Source organism: Macaca nemestrina, chromosome 8, assembly GCF_043159975.1.
Source record: "Macaca nemestrina isolate mMacNem1 chromosome 8, mMacNem.hap1, whole genome shotgun sequence".
Taxonomy (NCBI): domain Eukaryota; kingdom Metazoa; phylum Chordata; class Mammalia; order Primates; family Cercopithecidae; genus Macaca; species Macaca nemestrina.
The window spans coordinates 39,625,792-39,647,269 of NC_092132.1; the positions used below are offsets into that span (position 1 = coordinate 39,625,792).

At 39.0% G+C, this 21,478-nt stretch overlaps 1 protein-coding gene and 1 long non-coding RNA gene across 12 annotated transcripts in view; one reads left to right on the top strand and one right to left on the bottom strand.

Moving 5' to 3' along the window:
• LOC139355789 (uncharacterized) overlaps positions 1-18,271 on the top strand; it is a 275,722-nt gene extending 257,451 nt beyond the window's left edge. The window contains exons 4-5 of the long non-coding RNA XR_011606832.1: positions 15,974-16,070; positions 18,114-18,271. This is a non-coding gene — a long non-coding RNA (uncharacterized lncRNA). The remainder of the gene's footprint in view (positions 1-15,973; positions 16,071-18,113) is intronic.
• LOC105476003 (zinc finger protein, FOG family member 2) overlaps positions 1-21,478 on the bottom strand; it is a 503,988-nt gene that overhangs the window by 16,145 nt on the left and 466,365 nt on the right. For all 11 annotated transcript variants that reach the window (XM_024790960.2, XM_024790959.2, XM_024790966.2 and 8 more), the window contains one exon: positions 9,537-9,743. In XM_024790960.2, the coding sequence (XP_024646728.2) occupies positions 9,537-9,743 (207 nt within the window). The remainder of the gene's footprint in view (positions 1-9,536; positions 9,744-21,478) is intronic.

The following is a 21,478-nucleotide window of genomic DNA, read 5'->3' on the forward strand; positions in this document are numbered from 1 at the left end:
CATATCGACAATAGAGTTTACGACCTCGATGTTGGATCAGGACATCCTAATGGTGCAGCAGCTATCAAGGGTTCGTTTGTTCAACGATTAAAGTCCTACGTGATCTGAGTTCAGACTGGAGCAATCCAGGTCGGTTTCTATCTATTCTACATTTCTCCCTGTACGAAAGGACAAGAGAAATAAGGCCCACTTCATAAAGCGCCTTCATTACATAAATGACCTAATCTTAATTTAGCAAAATATTATACATCTCACCCAAAAACAGGGTTTGTTAAGATGGCAGAGCCCGGCAATTGCATAAAACTTAAAACTTTACAGTCAGAGGTTCAACTCCTCTTCTTAACATCATGACCACGATAAACCTTCTACTCCTCATTATACCTACGCTAGCCGCCATGGCGTTCCTTACACTCGTTGAACGAAAGTTACTAGGCTATATACAACTACGTAAGGGGCCCAACGTTGTAGGTCCCTACGGACTACTACAACCCTTTGCTGATGCAATAAAACTCTTCGCCAAAGAACCTCTAAAACCCTCAACATCCACCACTGCTCGCTATATTACCGCACCCGCTCTAGCTTTCTCCATTGCCCTCCTCCTATGAACCCCCCTCCCCATGCCCAACCCCCTAATTAACTTCAACCTAGGACTCCTATTTATCCTAGCCACGTCCAGTCTAACTGTCTACTCCATCCTATGATGCGGATGAGCATCAAATTCAAACTACGCTCTAATTGGAGCCCTACGAGCCGTCGCCCAAATGATCTCATACGAGGTCACCCTCGCCATCATTCTACTATCAGTTTTGCTAATAAGTGGCTCATTCAACCTCAACATACTCATTACAACACAAGAACACCTCTGACTTCTCCTGCCATCATGACCACTAGCCATAATATGATTTACCTCCACACTAGCAGAAACAAATTGAAGCCCCTTCGATCTCATAGAAGGCGAATCGGAACTAGTATCAGGCTTTAACACTGAATACTCCGCAGGTCCATTCGCTCTATTCTTCATGGCCGAATACATAAACATTATCATAATAAATGCCCTAACAACCACAATTTTCCTGGGCACATTCTACTCCATCCATTCACCAGAACTATTCACAACATGCTTTACCATTAAAACACTCCTCCTAACTTCCTTATTTCTATGAGTCCGAGCAGCATACCCCCGATTCCGTTACGATCAACTTATACACTTATTATGAAAAAGCTTTCTCCCACTTACACTAGCACTCCTCATATGAAATACCTCAATGCCCATCGTAACCTCCAGCATCCCCCCTCAAACCTAGAAATATGTCTGACAAAAGAGTTACTTTGATAGAGTAAATAATAGAGGCCCCAACCCTCTTATTTCTAGGACTGCAGGCATCGAACCTACCCCCGAGAACCCAAACTTCTCCGTGCTACCTCTCACACCCTATCCTAGAGTAAGGTCAGCTAAATAAGCTATCGGGCCCATACCCCGAAAATGTTGTCACACCCTTCCCGTACTAATCAACCCACTAGCTCAACTTATTATCTACACCACGGTAATCACAGGCACACTCATTACAACACTAAGCTCACACTGATTCCTAGCCTGAGCAGGTCTAGAAATAAACATATTAGCCTTTACTCCAATTCTAATCAAAAAAACAAACCCCCGCTCCACAGAAGCCGCTACTAAATATTTCCTAGTACAATCTACCGCATCCATAATCCTCATAATAGCAATTGTTTCCAACAACCTACTATCAGGATACTGAACAATAACAAGTCACACCAATCAACTCTCATCCCTAATAATAACAACCGCCCTTGCCATAAAACTAGGAATAGCTCCATTCCACTTTTGAGTTCCAGAAGTCACCCAAGGAACACCTCTAACCTCTGGCCTACTCCTCCTCACATGACAAAAACTGGCCCCCATCTCAATCATATACCAAATTCACCCATCGATCAACACCTGCATTCTCCTAACCCTCTCAACCCTATCTATTATAGTAGGCAGTTGAGGAGGCCTCAACCAAACACAATTACGCAAGATTCTAGGATACTTTTCAATCACTCACATGGGCTGAATAACAGTAACACTAACATATAACCCAACTATCACAATTCTCTACTTAACTATATATATCACCCTAACAACCACCATATTCTTAACCCTCAACCTAAACTCAAACACCACAACTCTCATGCTATCTCACACCTGAAACAAATCAACCTGTCTAGTACCACTAATAACATCTACCCTCCTATCCCTAGGAGGCTTACCCCCTCTAACCGGCTTCCTACCCAAGTGAATCACCATTCAAGAACTCACAATAAACAATAACTTCGTCATCCCCTCCATCATAATTATCATAACCCTACTCAACCTATACTTCTACATACGCCTAATCTACACTATCTCCCTAACACTATTTCCCACATCCAACAACACAAAAATAATATGGCAATTCGAAAACACAAAACCCACACTCCTTATTTCCCCACTCATTATTGCCTCCACCCTCTTACTACCAATCTCCCCCCAATCCTGTCTATCCCCTAGAAATTTAGGTTAAGCAAGACCAAGGACCTTCAAAGCCCTTAGCAAGTAAAATTACTTAATTTCTGAAATACATAAGGACTGCAAATGCCTGCTCTGCATCAATTGAACGCAAATCAATTACTTTAATTAAGCTAAGCCCTCACTAGATCAATGGGACTCGAACCCACAAAAACTTAGTTAACAGCTAAACACCCTAACCAACTGGCTTTGATCCACTTCTCCCGCCGCAGGGAAAAAAGGCGGGAGAAGCCCCGGCAGAAACTTAAAACTGCTCCTTTGAACTTGCAATCCAATGTGAAAATCACCTCAGGGCTGGTAAAAAGAGGGTTAGACCTCTGTCTTTAGGTTTACAGCCTAATGCCTACTCAGCCATTTTACCTTCCCTCCTTTCTATTCCTACCTATGCTCATCAATCGTTGACTATTCTCAACAAACCATAAAGACATTGGGACCCTATACCTGCTATTTGGTGCATGAGCTGGAGTCATAGGTACGGCTCTGAGCCTTCTCATTCGAGCTGAACTAGGTCAACCCGGCAATCTGCTAGGCAATGACCGTATCTACAACGTTATTGTAACAGCTCATGCGTTCATTATAATCTTCTTCATAGTCATACCCATTATAATCGGAGGCTTTGGGAACTGACTAGTGCCCCTAATAATTGGCGCTCCTGATATGGCATTCCCCCGTCTAAACAATATAAGCTTCTGACTCCTTTCCCCCTCTTTCCTACTACTAATGGCATCAGCCATAGTAGAAGCCGGTGCCGGAACAGGTTGAACAGTATATCCTCCTTTGGCAGGAAACTTCTCTCATCCAGGGGCCTCCGTGGACTTAATCATCTTTTCTCTTCACCTAGCAGGCATTTCCTCTATCTTAGGAGCCATCAACTTCATCACCACCATCATTAACATAAAACCTCCAGCAATATCCCAGTATCAAACTCCCTTGTTTGTCTGATCAATCTTAATTACAGCAATCCTCCTACTCCTCTCTTTGCCAGTCTTAGCCGCCGGCATCACTATCCTACTAACAGATCGCAACCTCAACACTACTTTCTTTGATCCTGCTGGAGGAGGAGACCCTATCCTATACCAACACTTATTTTGATTCTTCGGCCACCCCGAAGTCTATATCCTTATTCTTCCTGGATTTGGGACAATTTCCCATATAGTAACTCACTACTCTGGGAAAAAAGAGCCATTTGGGTACATGGGTATAGTCTGGGCTATGATATCAATTGGATTTCTAGGTTTTATTGTATGAGCTCATCACATGTTTACAGTTGGTATAGATGTAGATACACGGGCCTATTTCACTTCTGCCACTATAATTATTGCAATCCCTACTGGTGTTAAAGTTTTCAGCTGACTTGCCACACTCCATGGGGGCAATATTAAATGATCCCCCACAATACTTTGAGCCCTAGGCTTTATTTTTCTATTTACCGTAGGAGGCCTAACCGGCATTATCTTAGCAAACTCATCTCTAGATATCGTATTACACGATACATACTACGTTGTCGCCCACTTTCACTATGTTTTATCAATAGGAGCTGTCTTCGCCATTATAGGAAGCTTTATTCATTGATTCCCTCTATTTTCAGGCTACACATTAGACCAGACTTATGCCAAAGCCCATTTTATTATTATATTTGTAGGTGTAAATTTAACCTTTTTTCCACAACACTTCCTTGGCCTATCCAGGATACCCCGACGCTACTCTGATTACCCCGATGCCTACACCACATGAAACACCCTATCATCTCTAGGCTCCTTTATCTCACTAGTAGCAGTAATCTTAATAATTTATATAATTTGAGAAGCCTTTGCCTCAAAACGCAAAGTACTACTAATCGAACAACCCTCTACTAGCCTAGAGTGATTAAATGGCTGTCCTCCACCCCACCACACATTTGAAGAACCAACCTATATTAAACTAAACGAAAAAGGAGAGAGTCGAACCCCCTAAAACTGGTTTCAAGCCAATCTTATAGCCCCTATAACTTTTTCAATAAGGTATTAGAAAAATTATTTCATAGCTTTGTCAAAGCTAAATTGTAGGTCAAGCCTTATGTATCTTATATGGCTCACCCAGTTCAGCTAGGCCTACAAGACACCACATCCCCTGTCATAGAAGAACTAATCACTTTTCACGACCATGCTTTTATAGCTATATCTTTAATTAGCTTTCTAGTCTTATACGCCCTATCCTCAACACTCACAACAAAACTTACCAACACCAACATCACAGATGCCCAAGAAATAGAGACCATCTGGACTATTTTACCTGCAATTATCTTAGTCCTAATGACCCTTCCATCCCTGCGCATCCTGTATCTAACAGACGAAATCAACAACCCCTCCTTTACTATTAAATCAATCGGACACCAATGATACTGAACCTACGAGTACACAGACTACGGAGGCTTAATCTTTAACTCTTATACACTACCCCCACTATTCTTAAACCCAGGTGACCTTCGACTTCTAGAAGTTGACAATCGAGTAGTCCTCCCAATTGAAGCCCCCGTCCGTATAATAATCACATCCTAAGATGTCTTACATTCATGAACTATCCCTACACTAGGCCTAAAAACAGATGCAGTGCCTAGACGCTTAAACCAAACTATATTCACCGCCACACGACCAGGCGTCTTCTATGGACAATGCTCAGAAATCTGTGGCGCAAACCACAGCTTCATACCAATCGTCGCAGAACTTATCCCACTAAAAATCTTTGAAATAGGACCTGTATTTACCCTATAACCCCCCCCTCCATAAGCCCTTAAAAATACTTTACAGACCCGCTGTACAACTATCCTAGCATTAACCTTTTAAGTTAAAGATTGAGGAACATACCCTCTACAGTGAAATGCCCCAATTAGATACATCTACATGATTCACTACTATCATGACGATGCTCCCTACACTATATCTTATTATACAATTAAAACTGCTAAACACAAATTACTATCAACCCCCCTTACAAAAAAACCCTAGCCTACAAATCCACAAATCCACTGACAACTAAAATGAACGAAAATCTATTTACCCCGTTCTCAACCCCAATAATCCTCGGCCAATCCGCCACAATTCCCATTATCCTATTTCCTACACTGCTAATTCCAACCTCCAAACGCCTCATTAACAACCAACTAATCACTATTCAACAAAGCCTGACTCAACTCACTCTAAAGCAAATAATAGTAACTCACAATACTAAAGGGCAATCCTGAGCTCTTATACTAATATCCCTAATCACCTTTATTGCCATAACCAACCTCCTAGGACTCCTACCCCACTCATTTACGCCAACCACCCAACTTTCTATAAACCTGGCTATAGCAATCCCCCTATGAGCAGGCACAGTGATTGTGGGCCTTCGCTTTAAAACCAAAAATTCCCTAGCCCATCTTCTACCACAAGTACACCCACACCACTCATTCCCATACTAGTAATAATCGAAACTATTAGTCTACTTATCCAACCAGTAGCCCTAGCTGTACGACTAACCGCTAATATCACAGCTGGTCACCTACTAATGCATCTGATTGGAAGCGCTGCACTAGTATTATCAACCATTAGCTTCCCCGCTGCCTTACTACTATACTCCTAACACTACTAACCATTCTAGAAATTGCAGTCGCTCTAATTCAGGCCTACGTCTTTACACTCTTAGTCAGCCTTTACTTACACAACAATACCTAATGACCCACCAACTCCATGCTTGTCACATAGTTAAACCTAGCCCCTGACCATTAACAGGAGCCCTATCAGCTCTCCTAATAACATCCGGCTTAGTTATATGATTTCACTTTTACTCCATCACCCTACTGACACTAGGCCTACTAACCAATGTACTAACCCTATACCAATGATGACGCGATATTGTACGAGAGGGCACTTATCAAGGCCACCATACAGTACCTGTCCAAAAAAGCCTTCGATATGGAATAACATTATTCATCATCTCAGAAGTCTTCTTCTTCACCGGCTTCTTCTGAGCGTTTTACCACTCGAGCCTCGCTCCAACACCCCACTTAGGGGGTCACTGACCACCAACAGGCATTACCCCTTTAAATCCCCTAGAAGTACCTCTTCTAAACACCTCTGTACTACTCGCATCAGGAATTACAATCACCTGAGCCCACCATAGCCTCATAAACAATAACCGAAAACAAACAATCCAAGCCTTACTTATCACAATTCTACTGGGCATCTACTTCACCCTACTACAAATCTCAGAATACTTTGAAGCACCTTTCACTATCTCCGACGGTATTTACGGTTCAACATTTTTCGTCGCCACAGACTTCCACGGACTTCACATCATCATTGGATCTACATTTCTTCTTATTTGCCTCATTCGCCAACTATTATACCACTTCACATCAAACCACCATTTCGGCTTTGAAGCCGCCGCCTGATACTGACACTTCGTAGATGTTGTCTGACTGTTCCTCTACCTTTCTATCTATTGATGAGGATCCTACTCTTTTAGTATAACTAGTACAATTGACTTCCAATCAATCAGCTTTGATAGTATTCAAAAAAGAGTAATCAACCTAGTACTAGCCTTAACAATCAACACCCTTTTGACCTCACTACTAATAATTATCATATTCTGATTACCCCAACTCAACTCCTATGCAGAAAAAACTAACCCTTACGAATGTGGATTTGATCCCCTAAATCCCGCTCGTATCCCATTCTCAATAAAATTTTTCCTGATCGCCATCACTTTTCTACTATTCGACCTGGAGATCGCTCTACTACTATCCCTACCATGAGCCCTCCAAACAACAAACCTTCCAGTAATAATCAAAACATCTATCATATTTATCATCATCCTAATTCTCAGCCTAGCCTATGAATGAACCCAAAAAGGACTAGACTGAGCCGAATTGGTAAGTAGTTTAAACAAAACAAATGATTTCGACTCATTAAATTATGATAACCATACATTTGGTCTTTATCACTCTTCCATAATGCCTCCATGGCAAGGGTGGCAGAGAGGAAGAATTATGCTGAGGAAGTAGAACTGACTAGAAGTCATGAACAATGCTTGGTGACTAGATTCTAGAACAGACGAATACGGCTTTGCTTTGCTTCCAAGCTTCTGTGTCAGGAATGGTTTCATTCATCTACACAGGGAACAGAGGATGGAGGGGTGATGTCTTCAGGCTAGGGCATGTATAGGGTGACCAAATCTGACCTTGTATTGTGCAAACTCAGGACTTTCGTAGAGAAAGGGGTCACCATCCAGAGGGATGCCAGATAAAAATGTACAATGGGACTAAGCCAGGCAAACAGTGGCACATGTTCACGTTAGATATGTGGAATCTGATATTGCTGTAAGAAATACAGAAGAACATGGGATAAATGGCAATGGAGGCCTAAAACTCAGCAGAAATGGCTGAACTTATAATTTGTGAACTGTTATTTATGGTTGTTGGTGGAGCCCACAGTAGTGAAGGAGATGGCTCAGGGAGATCACATTAAAGGCGATGAGGAGAAAAACTAATGATCAAATTCTAGTGAAGGGGAAGTAAGGGTAGCAAGTATAATTTCAAATTAACATTTAATTTAAAAATTATATACTACTACTGTTTATTATTTAACCCCTCCCTTCCAAGTTAATTTCATTTACACTATTCATGAGGCTACACAGTTTAGTAAAGGGTCCATTTAAGCAGGATGAATTTAACTCACTAATTCCAGAACGAAAGCAAAAGCTCTCTGCATCTACGCTAAATTATTTGACATAAATAGTTGTCTTGCTACAGAAAGCAAATAGAGTACACTTTCCACTATAATTAGAATTAAATACATTGGAGCTTCCCAATAACATCAGATACTCCTAGAGTCTTTGGCAATAAAATCCTTTTGCCTCAGATTCAGGTTGGGCCCATGTTATTTCCAGTTCCTCACTATCAGAATCAAAGTAAAGATCCAGGAAAGAAAATAGGCACATTTACCTTAAGGAAATCCAATAATACTAGCTTAGATGGAAGTACTATATCATTGATTGAATGCACAGTAATTTCAGACTCATCTGATAATTTCTTTAATCTAAAGGATGATTATTACAGCAAGAATCTAATTACAGTTGAATATTTTATATTTTAATATCAAGACATCATTGCCTCTCTGGATTTCTTTTCTGCCTCATTCAGGGTCTCAGAGATTTTAAAGTATATTTTTGAGTAGATGCAATTTTTTGCTTACCTACTAACTTCAGAATCTATTCTCCTCTTAAGATGTATCTGCTACTCATGTTTTCTCATAGAGCTAGATAAAAGCAGATCTGTCTAGAACACAGATTTTGGGACCCCAGACCACTGATTTTCTGTCATATGAAGTGTCATTCTGTGACACAAAAATACAAACTAAGTTCAATTTCTTTTTTACAAAATAAAATCACAAAGGTAAATTTGCCAGGGCTTATTTAAAAATTCTCCATATAAAGTTTTCTAAGCTTATGCATTTCTATTTATTTATTTATTTATTTATTTACCTTTTTGCATTAGCAGATGTCTTGATTTATCCAGGATACACTTCCTTTTTGTTACTATATCTAATCAAACTTTGATTTTGTATTCTGTTTCTTCTTTTCAAGTTTTTAAGTCTATGGCCCTTAAAGAATACCAAATTTTTTCTAATATAGAAGCATTAATGAAAGGTGCTTGCCTTCTCATAGCTAAGTAGCCTTGAATATTATTCAACTCATGTAGAATATCAGCTTTGTGTGTGTGTGTGACATTCAGGAATCTGACTTGAAATGGTTGGAGTTAAGGGTTCTTTCTATACTCCCAGGAAAATTGACCACACACACACACACACACACACACACACGAAGATAAAATGAAACCACAACACTGAAGGAAAAAGGTCTGTTCCTGGTTTCTTGTCAGTAGACATTTTTTTTCTTCCATAAATTTCCATCACCTCTAAAGCTGGGCTACACAGCACTGAGCACTTACTATTGACAATAGCTGTGGGCAAAATAGAAGCCATGGCAGCTTGCTGAGGAAGCAGCTGAATTGAGTCCAGCAGGCGTGCAGGGTACATCCCTTCTGTGAAAGTCATCTGACTGGCAGCTTGTAGCCTTGAGTCAAAATCCACCACAAAGGCAATTAGCTCTTCACCCTCAGAGATGGCCTTCGTAGTTGTACACCAAAGCTGACCCCCTATTAAGAAGAAAAAAGAAAAAGATAATATTGACATAGGATGCTTGAGTCTGTTGTACACTAGCTTGATGTCCACAGCACCTTCTCATGTTTTTCACACCGGTTCCTACTGGAGTGGAGTGTTTGATCAAGGCAACAGTTATGCTCCTTTTGCCTCCTGTGTGGAAAATTGTACTTTTTGCATTAAATGAACTGTTTAGTGACCAGAAGTAGGAGGAGACTAAGAATCAAGTACAGCATAAACATAATTTGTACAGATTTTTGTCAATTGTTTGCTTTCTGGGGCTTGCCTGAATCAGTAACCTTACCAGTACATTGGGATAGTACCTAAAAACCAGCATGGTAAGGACCCAGCTGCTGAAATTTATTTCCTGTGAGCATTTGAAGTTATTCTTTCTGTATTTTATGAAAGTAAGAAGTTATTTATCTCTCTCCTTCTCTTCCCCCCCATGAAATATTTCCATCATATCAATACCAATGCCCAAACTACAGAACAAGTAAACAAAAACTCCTGAAATCTAGAAAATTAAAGTGAAATTCAGGTAGTTATACTCGGCTATGTCTGCTGCCGTTTTTTTGGCTGAATGATCTTTACTTATATAATATTATGTATAATGTAGCTTCTTCATCTCCATTTACCCTGATTGAACTTCCTGAAATGAAGATATGCCAAAAATCCTTTTCAAAAAGGCTCATTTAAATAAAGATTTGTTTAAATGAAAAGAAATGTCTCTTCAAACACTAAGATATACTCTGACACTGCACTTCAACAATCACATGTTTTGCATTAAAAAGAAAAATTAACTATGCAAGTACATCTAATGTATTGGGATGTGATAGCAAATGCTCATTTATTTTACATGTTTAGACAGGCAAAGCACTTATATTTTGTTATCTACACTCTCAGGCCTAGATATATATCCTATACAGTTATGCCTGAAATAATGTAGCATACTTGATATGTTATAAAGCTTTTTTTCCATTGTGTAAGGCTGTGTATTGCACTCATTAAGCAGCCAAAACTTGTACCCATTTTGATAAGACATATTGCTCTGTTTATCTTTCAACATAACTGTCTTTTCAACTGCACTTCATTTTTTCTACCCTTAGAGCTGATGGTTTTTAAACAACTTGTGGTAAAACTGGTGGAAAAGATAACAACAGCATATGATATGGCAGAGTTGCCCAGAAGAATCAGAACATTGTTTTAGAGAAACGTTGGGCAATTAATTAAGCCAGCTGATTAAGTTTTAAAGGTAAGGAAACAAAACCATCTGTGAGAGTATATGATTGTTAAAAAATAAAGCTAAGACTACAGACCCCAAATTTGTGTGAAAGTTTCAAAGTAACAATATACCGTTAAAAAATAAAGCTAAGACTACAGACCCCAAATTTGTGTGAAAGTTTCAAAGTAACAAACAAATATACTAAAATGCTAGAAAACAACTTTTTTTCACTTTGACACGAATGTATCTGAAAGCATACAAGTTTACCACAGTTGAATAAAACAGATTTATTTTGCTTTGATTTACTTCTTTTCAAATAATAGAAGCTAAACTGTATCATGTCGAAATCAGAGGAGCGATGAAAGTGTGAGTGGTGGTATTTCTGCTGTTCTTCCCCATAGAAGGCTTCTGCGATTAGCTTCTATGTCTTCTTTCCCTTATGGGCATTCAGATCCAAACTACTTGCAACTGTAGACAAGGTAATCATTTAATCATTTGCACCTTATCTTTCCACTGAACTACAGTTTATTGAGGCTGTGTAATGAAGAGGTAGGGGAGACACAGCAAGAAACCACAACTCAGGTTTAGTTCATATGGTCTTTCAGAGTCACTAGACTTCAGTCATTAACTTTACATTATTGGTTAAGTCCAGCTATGTGTACTTTTCACAAAAGTAAGGAAAGAATTGGACTCAGGTGCCCAAGAGAAATTGAGGTTTTAGAGAAGATGCCCAGCCACAAATAATCTTTATCACTGTGGTAAGCTATAGGGTAGGACGACTCAAGAGTATTTATTCTCAAATTTTGAACCAAAAGATTTAGTAAATTAAGTAAAGTTGAAATCAAAAATACTAACTTCAAATAAAAGTGAACAAAAAAATCATTTGTATGCATCATTAAATGACTTGACAGTTGTAATATATATTTGTGTTTTCAGATGTACCCAATAATGTTTCAAATTTTATTATCTTTATCACTTTATCTCATTTGATGGTTTAGTCAGAGTGTATCATTCTAAAAGGCTAAATTAGACTGAAAATGTACTGTTGGACATGATGAGAAAGTTATCTTTGGATTTAATCTTTCAAATCATTCACTAATCAGTTATTCATTGAAATCTCTGCTGCGTGCTAGGCTGGGCGCTATGGCTTCACATGCAGCTCTACAATTAGAATACACACATATATGCAAATATATTACAATACCACATTAAGGGTGTCATCCCCTAATGCTAAAGAGAATGTGAGAGGAGTGAGTAACTGCCCCTTCTTGGAGAAGTTAGGCAAGCTATCCAAGGTGATGTTTTTATTAGCTCATGAAGAACAAATAGAGGTAAAACAGCAAAAACGTGTAGGCAGGACGAGGCAGGTACATCATTATTGCCCTATAAATGAGCATGTGTGAAGGTTTAGAATTACAGAAAAGTCACCCCAGTGAGTAGTTGGGACTACAGGTGTGATCATCACTCTTGGCTATTTTTTTTTTTTTTTTTTTTTTGAGACAGGGTCTCCCTCTGTCACCCAGGCTGGAGTGCAGTGGTGCGATCTCGGCTCACTGCAAGCTTCGCCTCCCCGGTTCACGCCATTCTCCTGCCTCAGCCTCCTGAGTAGCTGGGACTACAGGCGCCCGCCGCCACGCCCGGCTAATTTTTTGTATTTTTAGTAGAGATGGGGTTTCACCATATTAGCCAGGATGGTCTCAATCTCCTGACCTTGTAATCCACCCGCCTTGGCTTCCCAAAGTGTTGGGATTACAAGTGTGAGCCACGGAGCCTGGCTAATTTTTAAAAATATTTTTTGTAGAGATGGAGTCTCACCATGTTGCCCAGACTGGTCTAGAACTCCTGGGCTCGAACAATCCTCTTGCCTTGGCCTCCCAAAGTGCTGGGATTGCAGGCATGAGCCATGGTGTCCAGCCAGGAGTACTTTCTTTGGGCCTGATAAGCTAAGTGGTTTATGTAGTTCATCTATTTTAATCCTGTCAATTACTCTGTGAGGTAGGTAATAGTTCCCTAGTTTGAGAAAACTGAAGCTTAGAGAGGATAACTAAGTTTCCCAAAGCCATACACAGGCTCAGTGGCCGAATTGTGACTTACACTTTTGTCTGTCCAACTGCAGAGTCCAAGCGTGCATGTGTGTGTGTTGTGTGTATATGCGTATATGTGCATGCACGGAAATAATGAATTCTGTTTTGAAAATGCAAAGTTTGGGGTACCTGACAGACTTCTGGTCAATTTATCTAGGAGAAAGATGGAACTTGGAGAAGACATACAGGCTGAAGAAAAAAAAAATGTTTTGGAAGTGATCTGCACATTCTAATTGACCATGGATGCTCTCTGCATTCATGTGGTAACCCAGGGAGAGTATGGAGTGAAAAGAGGATCACCAAAGAAACTTGGGGTATCTCAACATTTAGGATGTGCACAGAGAAGACGAGATCATTAAAATGTACCAAGAGCTTATATTTAAATGTTAGAGGGAAATCAAGAGAATGGCACCACAGAAATCAAGGGTTGGATTTCTTTATAATTGTTTGGCTGAGTTTTTAGATGGTGAATTTAGAACATACAACTTGAGGGAGTCATTCATAGGAAGTAATAATCCAAATATTGTAACGTAACTTCAATTACTGATGCTAATAAAACTTTCAGAGTGTGATCACTCTTGGGGGATGTTTGGGCAATGGAACCAGACTGCCTAGGTGGAAATCTTGGCTCTGCCACTTATTATGTGTGTGACTTAGAACTTGTCACCTAAGCGTTCTACCTGTCAGTTTCCTCATTCCTGAAAATGCGAAAGATGATAAACAGTGCTGAACTCATGATGTTATTATGGGGATTAAATGAGCTAATATATGTGAAAGCTTAAGAACAGCACCTGACATATAATCATATAATAAATAACATATAACAAATGTTTATATAATTGTTAGCTATTATCGTTTTCATTTAATCTGCTTGGGGCTATTATTATTCTCATTTCTTACTGCCCTGCTAAATCCAAGAGGAAAGAAATCTCACCAGAAAGAAAAGGCACACCTGTGAATCCAATGAGCAGATCTGTCTACACTTCACTGGAGGCAGCTAACTCATTTTAGAAAAGAAGAATACGGTTGCATTTGTTTGTGGATCACAAACTATTGTGGACCAGTTAGAAACAGAAATAGTTTCTAGCAATCTTTGTGGATCTGAAGGGGCAGGAGAACCAGTTTCCTGTTTTAATGCTTCAGAGCTGAGATAAATATGGCCTACTTCAACTTACAATTGTGTACAGGGTAGTAGTATTTACGTAAATTAAGAAGCTATACAAGCACACGAAAATGCTAAGTCATGTTGACATTTAGCTACAAAATCTTGTACCCTTTGACCTCATGTTTAAAACAAACCACAGGATATTACATTTGACTTTAAAATGAGAGCACCATTATCAGAAGACAATAAAAAAGAAAATAAGAAGTGTTGTTAAGGATGTAGAGAAACTGGAACCCTTGTGCACTGTTGGAGGGAATGTAAAATTGTACAAAATGATGAGCTATCCAAAAATTAAGACTAGAATTACCTATAATTTTAGCAATTCTACTTATGGATATATACTCAAAAGAAAGGAAAGCAGAGTCTCAAAGAGCTATTTGAACAGCCAAGCTCATAGCAGCATTGTTTGCAATTGCTAAAACATGGAAGCCACCCATGGAAGTATCCATTGACAGAGGAATGGATAAGAAACATGTGATCTACACGTACAACTGAATATGATTCCGCCTTGAAAGGAAATTCTCACATATGCTACAACATGGATGAAGCTTGAGGACATTGTACTGGGTGAAATAAGCCAGTCACGAAAAGACAAACAGTGTATGATTCCACCTACATGGAGTACTTACGGTATCCCAAATCATAGAGACAGAAAGTAGAATGGTGGTTGCCTGGGGCTGGGGATAGGGGGTTGAGGATTTAGGTTTAGCGTAAATAGAATTTCAGTTTGGCAAGATAAAGAGCTCTAGAGATGGATGGTGGTAATAGTTGCACAACAATGTGAATGCCACTGAACTATACACTTGAAAATGGTTAAGATACTACATTTTATGTTATGTGTATTAGAATTTTAAAAATCGAGAAAAAATGAGGGTACTTTTTTTTTCACTACAAAACATCCTCTGTGAACCTAGAACATTGGCATAAAATTTTTAAGCCATAACTAAGAATAAGAATATAACTTTTAAAAAGTGGCTTCATATGAGATGATTTTAGGAAAACCAAAAAAGAAACAAAAAAAACCCCATAAAGAAACACAAAGCATAAGATCTTCTTCCTTCTCAACTTTCCTAGCAAAGCTATTTAACAAACCCCATTTGAAAGTCAGGCACCTAGTGAAATGAAGTTGCTGCTAAGAAGGAGTTCACTTTATTTGGCCATATTAACTCTTCTCATTTGAATAAACTTGGGAGACTTGTGTAGATCTGAACATTTTTTAACGTTTTAGTTCCTGGTTACTTGATTGATGTGAGTTTCTGCCTGTGTTTCTAGTGCCAGTGGAGTGTTCCTGTTGACTCTCTACAGAGATGAAATTTAAGGAATCTGAACAGATGTTTTCTGTGGCTTTCATAAGAAGCAGTATGCTTAATGTGCCCCAAATTTCAACCAAGTGCATTTCCAATACACTAATCCATATTAATGCAATATTCATATGAAAACAAAGGGAATTCTGTAAAATTATTGGTTGGACATGTGGCAATGTAAATATATGCTCCATATCATTGAGTTCTGCATCCTTGGATTCAATCAAACTCAGATAAAAATATTACCCCAAATTACAATTATGAAGAATAACACAAGTAAAAAACCAATAAAGTTTTATATCAGGTACTCGAACATCCTCAGATTCTGGTGTCTGAGGAAGGTCTTGGAACCTATCCACAATGGATACTAGGGATGACTGTATCCTTCATTGATAAAACTGTTACTATTTTGTTTACACTGCAATTCAAGGGTAAATGTTCTTATTTTAAGGAATTACACACTGATAGTGAAGAACAGGTGGCACCTGAAATCACGGAAAATGTATTTGTCCTCAATGCAAAGATGAACTATAAAGAGCACTTTATTGGTAAGTAAGAAAGTTCGGAGTCTCGCTCTGTCGCCCAGGCTGGAGTGCAGTGGCCGGATCTCAGCTCACTGCAAGCTCCACCTCCCGGGTTTACGCCATTCTCCTGCCTCAGCCTCCCGAGTAGCTGGGACTACAGGCGCCCGCCACCTCGCCCGGCTAGTTTTTTGTATTTTTTTTAGTAGAGATGGGGTTTCACCCGTGTTAGCCAGGATGGACTCGATCTCCTGACTTCGTGATCTGCCCGTCTCGGCCTCCCAAAGTGCTGGGATTACAGGCTTGAGCCACTGCGCCTGGCCTACCCACATCATTTCAAATGACAGCCTTAGACTAAATATTTCTCATCATCCAGTTGTGAGCATCTTTTTATGCTATTCGTCATGTGCTAATAATAGTAATAATCAGATTTATTAAGTGGTTACTATGTGCTACACACCTGCACTGTGCAAAAAGCTTTGCAGGAATTATCTTATTGATTTCCCCTAAGGAAGCAGTGAGGTGGCTTTTATTGATTCTCATTTTACTGTGGGATCATGATGCTGGAAGTGTAAGTTGTTCAAAGTCACACAGCTAGAAGGGAACTGGAAGATGAGAAGGAAATATGGGAGATGGGATTTGAATAAGGCAGTTTGGCTCTAGATTTTATATGAAAAACTAGGTGTCCCAAGCCATGGCGCCATCTGGTGTTCACTCTGTAACACTCCTACCTTCATTACTAAGTTTGAATAATTGGCACAGTTATCTCTCTGAAGGAATTTATGAAGCAGTATTAGGCAGGTTACATAGTTACTAGGTAGTTTTCAAATGCATAGCTACAATGTGGAGAATAAAATTTATATGTGATGTGGAACTGACTCCAAGTTACTTTATTACTTTATTTTATTTTAAGATAGGGTCTCTGTCACCCAGGCTGGAGTGCAGTGGCAATCACGGCTCAGCTCACTGCAACCTCCATCTCCCCGCTCAGGAGATCCCCACTACAGCATCCCGAGTAGCTGGAATCACAGGCGTGTGGTACCACTCCCAGCTAACTTTTCTATTTTTAGTAGAGATGGGGTTTTGCCATGTTGCCCAGGCTGGTATTGAACTCCTGAGCTCAAGGGATCCTCCCACTTCAGCCTCCCAAAGTGCTGGGATTACAGGTGTGAGCCACCATGCCTGGCTGACTCCAAGTTATCTTGTAACGTGACTAACCTCATTAAAATAGCGAACACTTAGAAAGCACTTACTATGTGGCAGGCACTGTTCTAAGCACTTCACATACATTAAGCTCAATTATTAATATAAAATACAAACACAGCACTTTCCCAATTCCTTGTTTAAACTGCAAGTTTAGCTGGACATTAAAAAGGGCATCAAGATTCGACCTAACCATCAAGCACTGACTGGCGACCTGGACTGTACAGAACAGTCACAAGGGGAACTTAGAACCAACGCTGATTGTGGGCCGTGTTCGAGAGCCATCAAATCAGCCTCTGGAACTGAAGTTTGGGCTTCAGTATTTTTTAGAAGCTCTCTGGAGGGCTTGGTTTTCTTCCATAGTTAAGAATAACTGCCATAGGAGTAAACTATCTGCACTTCATATAGTGTAGAAAGAGTTAAGCTTGATGAACAAAAAAAGTCTCTTGATGATCAAATATTTCACAGGAGTGCTCAGACAATTCAGTACAGAAGATGTCCATTTTGAAACTCAGAAAATTACACTTGAAAATAGCTTTTATTTATTTATTAAATTATTTGAGAGGGAGTTTTGCTCTTGCTGCCCAGGCTAGAGTGCAATGGCACGATCTCGGCTCACTACAACCTCCGCCTCTCAGGTTCAAGCGACTCTCCTGCCTCCCTGCTGGGATTACAGGCACCCACCATCAGGCCGGGCTAATCTTTTGTATTCTTAGTAGAGACGGGGGTTTCACCATGTTGGCCATGCTGGTCTCAAACTCCTGACCTCGGGTGATCCGCCCACCTCGGCCTCCCAAAGTGCTGGGATTACAGGCGTGAGCCACCGCGCCCAGCGAAACTACCTTTGAATGTTCCCTTTTCCTGCAGTGTTTGAAGAATGTAGGAATGATGAGTGAAATGGTGAAGGAAGTGGATAAACAATGATGTAATGACTTAGCCTCATCTTTCAACTCAATAAGCCAGTGGGGAACTTGGTAAATTTGTTGATTATGTTTAGTTTTACAATGCTTAATTCTTTATTATTTTGAAGTGATGTATTTTATTATTAGGAATGATCAATAGTAATGCATCCTCCAAAACTGTGGAAAGATCATATTGTGCAAACTAGAGCAAAAAAATCACATTCCTCCTGCATGGGCATGAAATCTTTATCAAATGACATCAGGCACTGAAGCAGCTATCTGATACCTTCCTTGCTTCCACCAAATGGAAGGGTTATTTTAGGATTCTCTCTTTGTCTGTCTCTTATGCTGCAAACATAGTCACTCTCCTCAGTCATCATACTCACAATACCACTCCCTTCACAAATAAAGGACAAATACTTATTCAAGTTTCCATGAAAAGGAGTAACTACTAAGACCTTGACATTCTTGAAAAAGCATATATTTGCTGTTCTAAGTAATGTTTATGATCAAGGTTCTTGTGCAACCAGATATGGTTTCTAACAGGAAGCTTATAAATTTTTCTTATAATTGCTGTCAAAACTGCAGTGAAGTGTACTACAAGTTTTGATAATAAAGAATAAAGTCACAGTTCAAACTCGATTATATTTTGGAAATTCATGCTCCTCTTACTAGAAGCAGTGGCCTTAAATATCTTCCCACCCTGCCAAATTTTTCACTTGCACTTTTTATTATTTATGAAATCAGTCTCTGCACAATGTCATGCAGACCTCTGCTGATAAACTCTAATTAAGATTAAGACAAGCCTTTTGGAAAGGATCCCATCATTAGCAAACATGATAAACACAAAAATACTCCCTACTTGTCAACCAGGAGCAATTCAGTAACCTAACAGTATTATCTGTTGCTAGGTTACAGCGCTGACAAAGCTTCAATTATATTGTTCCACCATACCTATAGAGTTCTGTATAAGCAAAATGTATCCAGAATAAAAGCTTTTAACTTCATCCATGCTATCTGCAATTCATGGCTTCTTACAATGGTAAATATCAGGTTAATAATTACATAGCACGCTGAAAAATCTTTTCCAGGTGTTATGTCTATACATGTTTCTTTCTAATTTATCTGTGTGATTGATAGACGCTTGCTTTACAAAAATAAGGAAATGCAAGCAACATGAAGCTGTAAACCTCTAGCACAACTACGGGGGCTCATCAAGATATGGACCTAAGCTTAGCATAAAAATATATAGCAAATTGAACCAATTAAATCACATTTAGATTTTGTATTACTCTGCCTCAATATGTAGTAGGATAAGGAGCCTCAGGCAATAGATAGGAATATCGGTGTGAAACTTTATTTTAAGCTAAAAACAAACAAGCAAACAAACCGCATACATTCTCGCTAACAATACAAAAGGAAATAGATGGTTTAAAATAACAAGTTATTCTAATGGATTTTCTAAAGACATTTAAAAGTTAAAGTTAATGACTTTTACTGCATAGCATCGTCATTAAGTCTCATTTCTCTTTTTTTAGACTAGGAATTCTGGGGAAAAAGCAAGAAAACATCCCCCAAAATACAGATATTTAATAGGGAAAAACCAAAGTAAAAAGATGTCTGTGTAAAAAAAAAAAAAAAAGATGACAGTTTCTGTGAATCAGGCTCTCAAAATGATTTTACCATGGGTAATTTTTATGGGTTTCATAAAAATTTGGAGAAAAAGTAATTATGCATAACGGAACCAGCATTTTTAAATAGCTCTTGCATAAAATATGCTAAATCATATACTAAATTGCTGCTGCATTTTGCTTCCTTAAGATGTAGATTGATACTTCTGCATTGATCTAAAAAGTCTATCACCTCCACATACCATGGAAAAAGATGGTCAACTGATGTCAAGCACGTAGTTAATGAAGATTACACATTGGCCTATGAAGTAAATCATGATCTCTTGTAGGCACATTCAAGTAAAATTAAAGCCATTCTCTGGGGGAATAGGCCATTTAACACAGAAACACACACACACACACACACACGCATGCACACACACACACATGCATGCACACACACATGCAGACATATACAGAGTGGTATCATGTTTCTGGAGGTGGAGAAAAGTGGAATACTTACTTGTTTGGTCATTAACTTCTTTTATTTTTACTAAATAATTAGAAAAATCTCACATGATACCTCCCTCTGAATTTTTTTTTTTTTTTTTTTTTTGTAACTGGGAAGTGATTGGTCAGAATAATTCCTTAAAAGCTAAATAACTGTCCCATTTCAACATCGCATGTGGTAATGCCTAGATCTCAGGGTTTAGGCATTAACACAGGACATATATCTATACGTAACCACATTACTTAGTACCAATTTTATAATGAATTCAAATCCAATACTGTTGAAATTCTTGACAGTGGAGTAGTGGAAGGAATAGAACTTATAAATTATGGGTGCCCCTTCTTTGAAAACCGCTTTGGAGGTTTCTTTGTGCCTTGGCAAATACAGTAGGAATATGAGGTATTGTGTGGATCCTCCTGCACAGCACCTGATAAAAGAATAAAGAGCTGTGACATATTCTTAAAACAATAGAGGAATTAAAGGGAAACAATGGGCCAGCTGCTTCATTAATACAATCAAAAGGGAGCCCAGCACAGAGGAGTCCAGATAATTAAGCACTACTCTTTTAGCCTTCCTTTCTATAATAAAATTGCTTAAAAATGTATTAGCTACTTCATAGTTGTTAGATAGATCTATGCACTTGTTTATTTAGAGTTGATTAATGCCTTTTTTTCCTAGGCAGCAACATGCCAACTCATAGTTTACAATAGTTTTTGAATAAAATAGAGTAAAATAATTGATAAAGATCTGCACAATACACAGCAATAAATCAAAGTATTTTGCAAAAGGTCTTTCCTGTTTTAAAATGATCTTTAACGTTTTTCACTTGTGCTAGATAGGCAACGCAGGGCATTTGGGGGCATTCAACTTTCCCATGCTGGCACTCCTGACAGCTTTTTATAGAACATCCTAGCAGTTCTTGGGAGAAGGGAGAAAGTCAGACCTGACCAGCTACTCTGGAGTGTGCCTTTTGTATTTGGACCAAAGGAGAGGGCAGCTTTTTTAAAAAAAAAATATTCATTGCCTTTTCCAATCAAGAGGAATGGATAAATGGCAGAAACCATTTGCCAAATCCACTATTTATCCTTCATTAACTTGATTATAGAAAATGAAAACGCAAACTTTTTATGCTCTTTATGTTAAAACACATCTTACAATTTAAGATATCAAGGCTTTTGTTCTTCAGCTCTTCTGTAAGCAGCCTTTCCT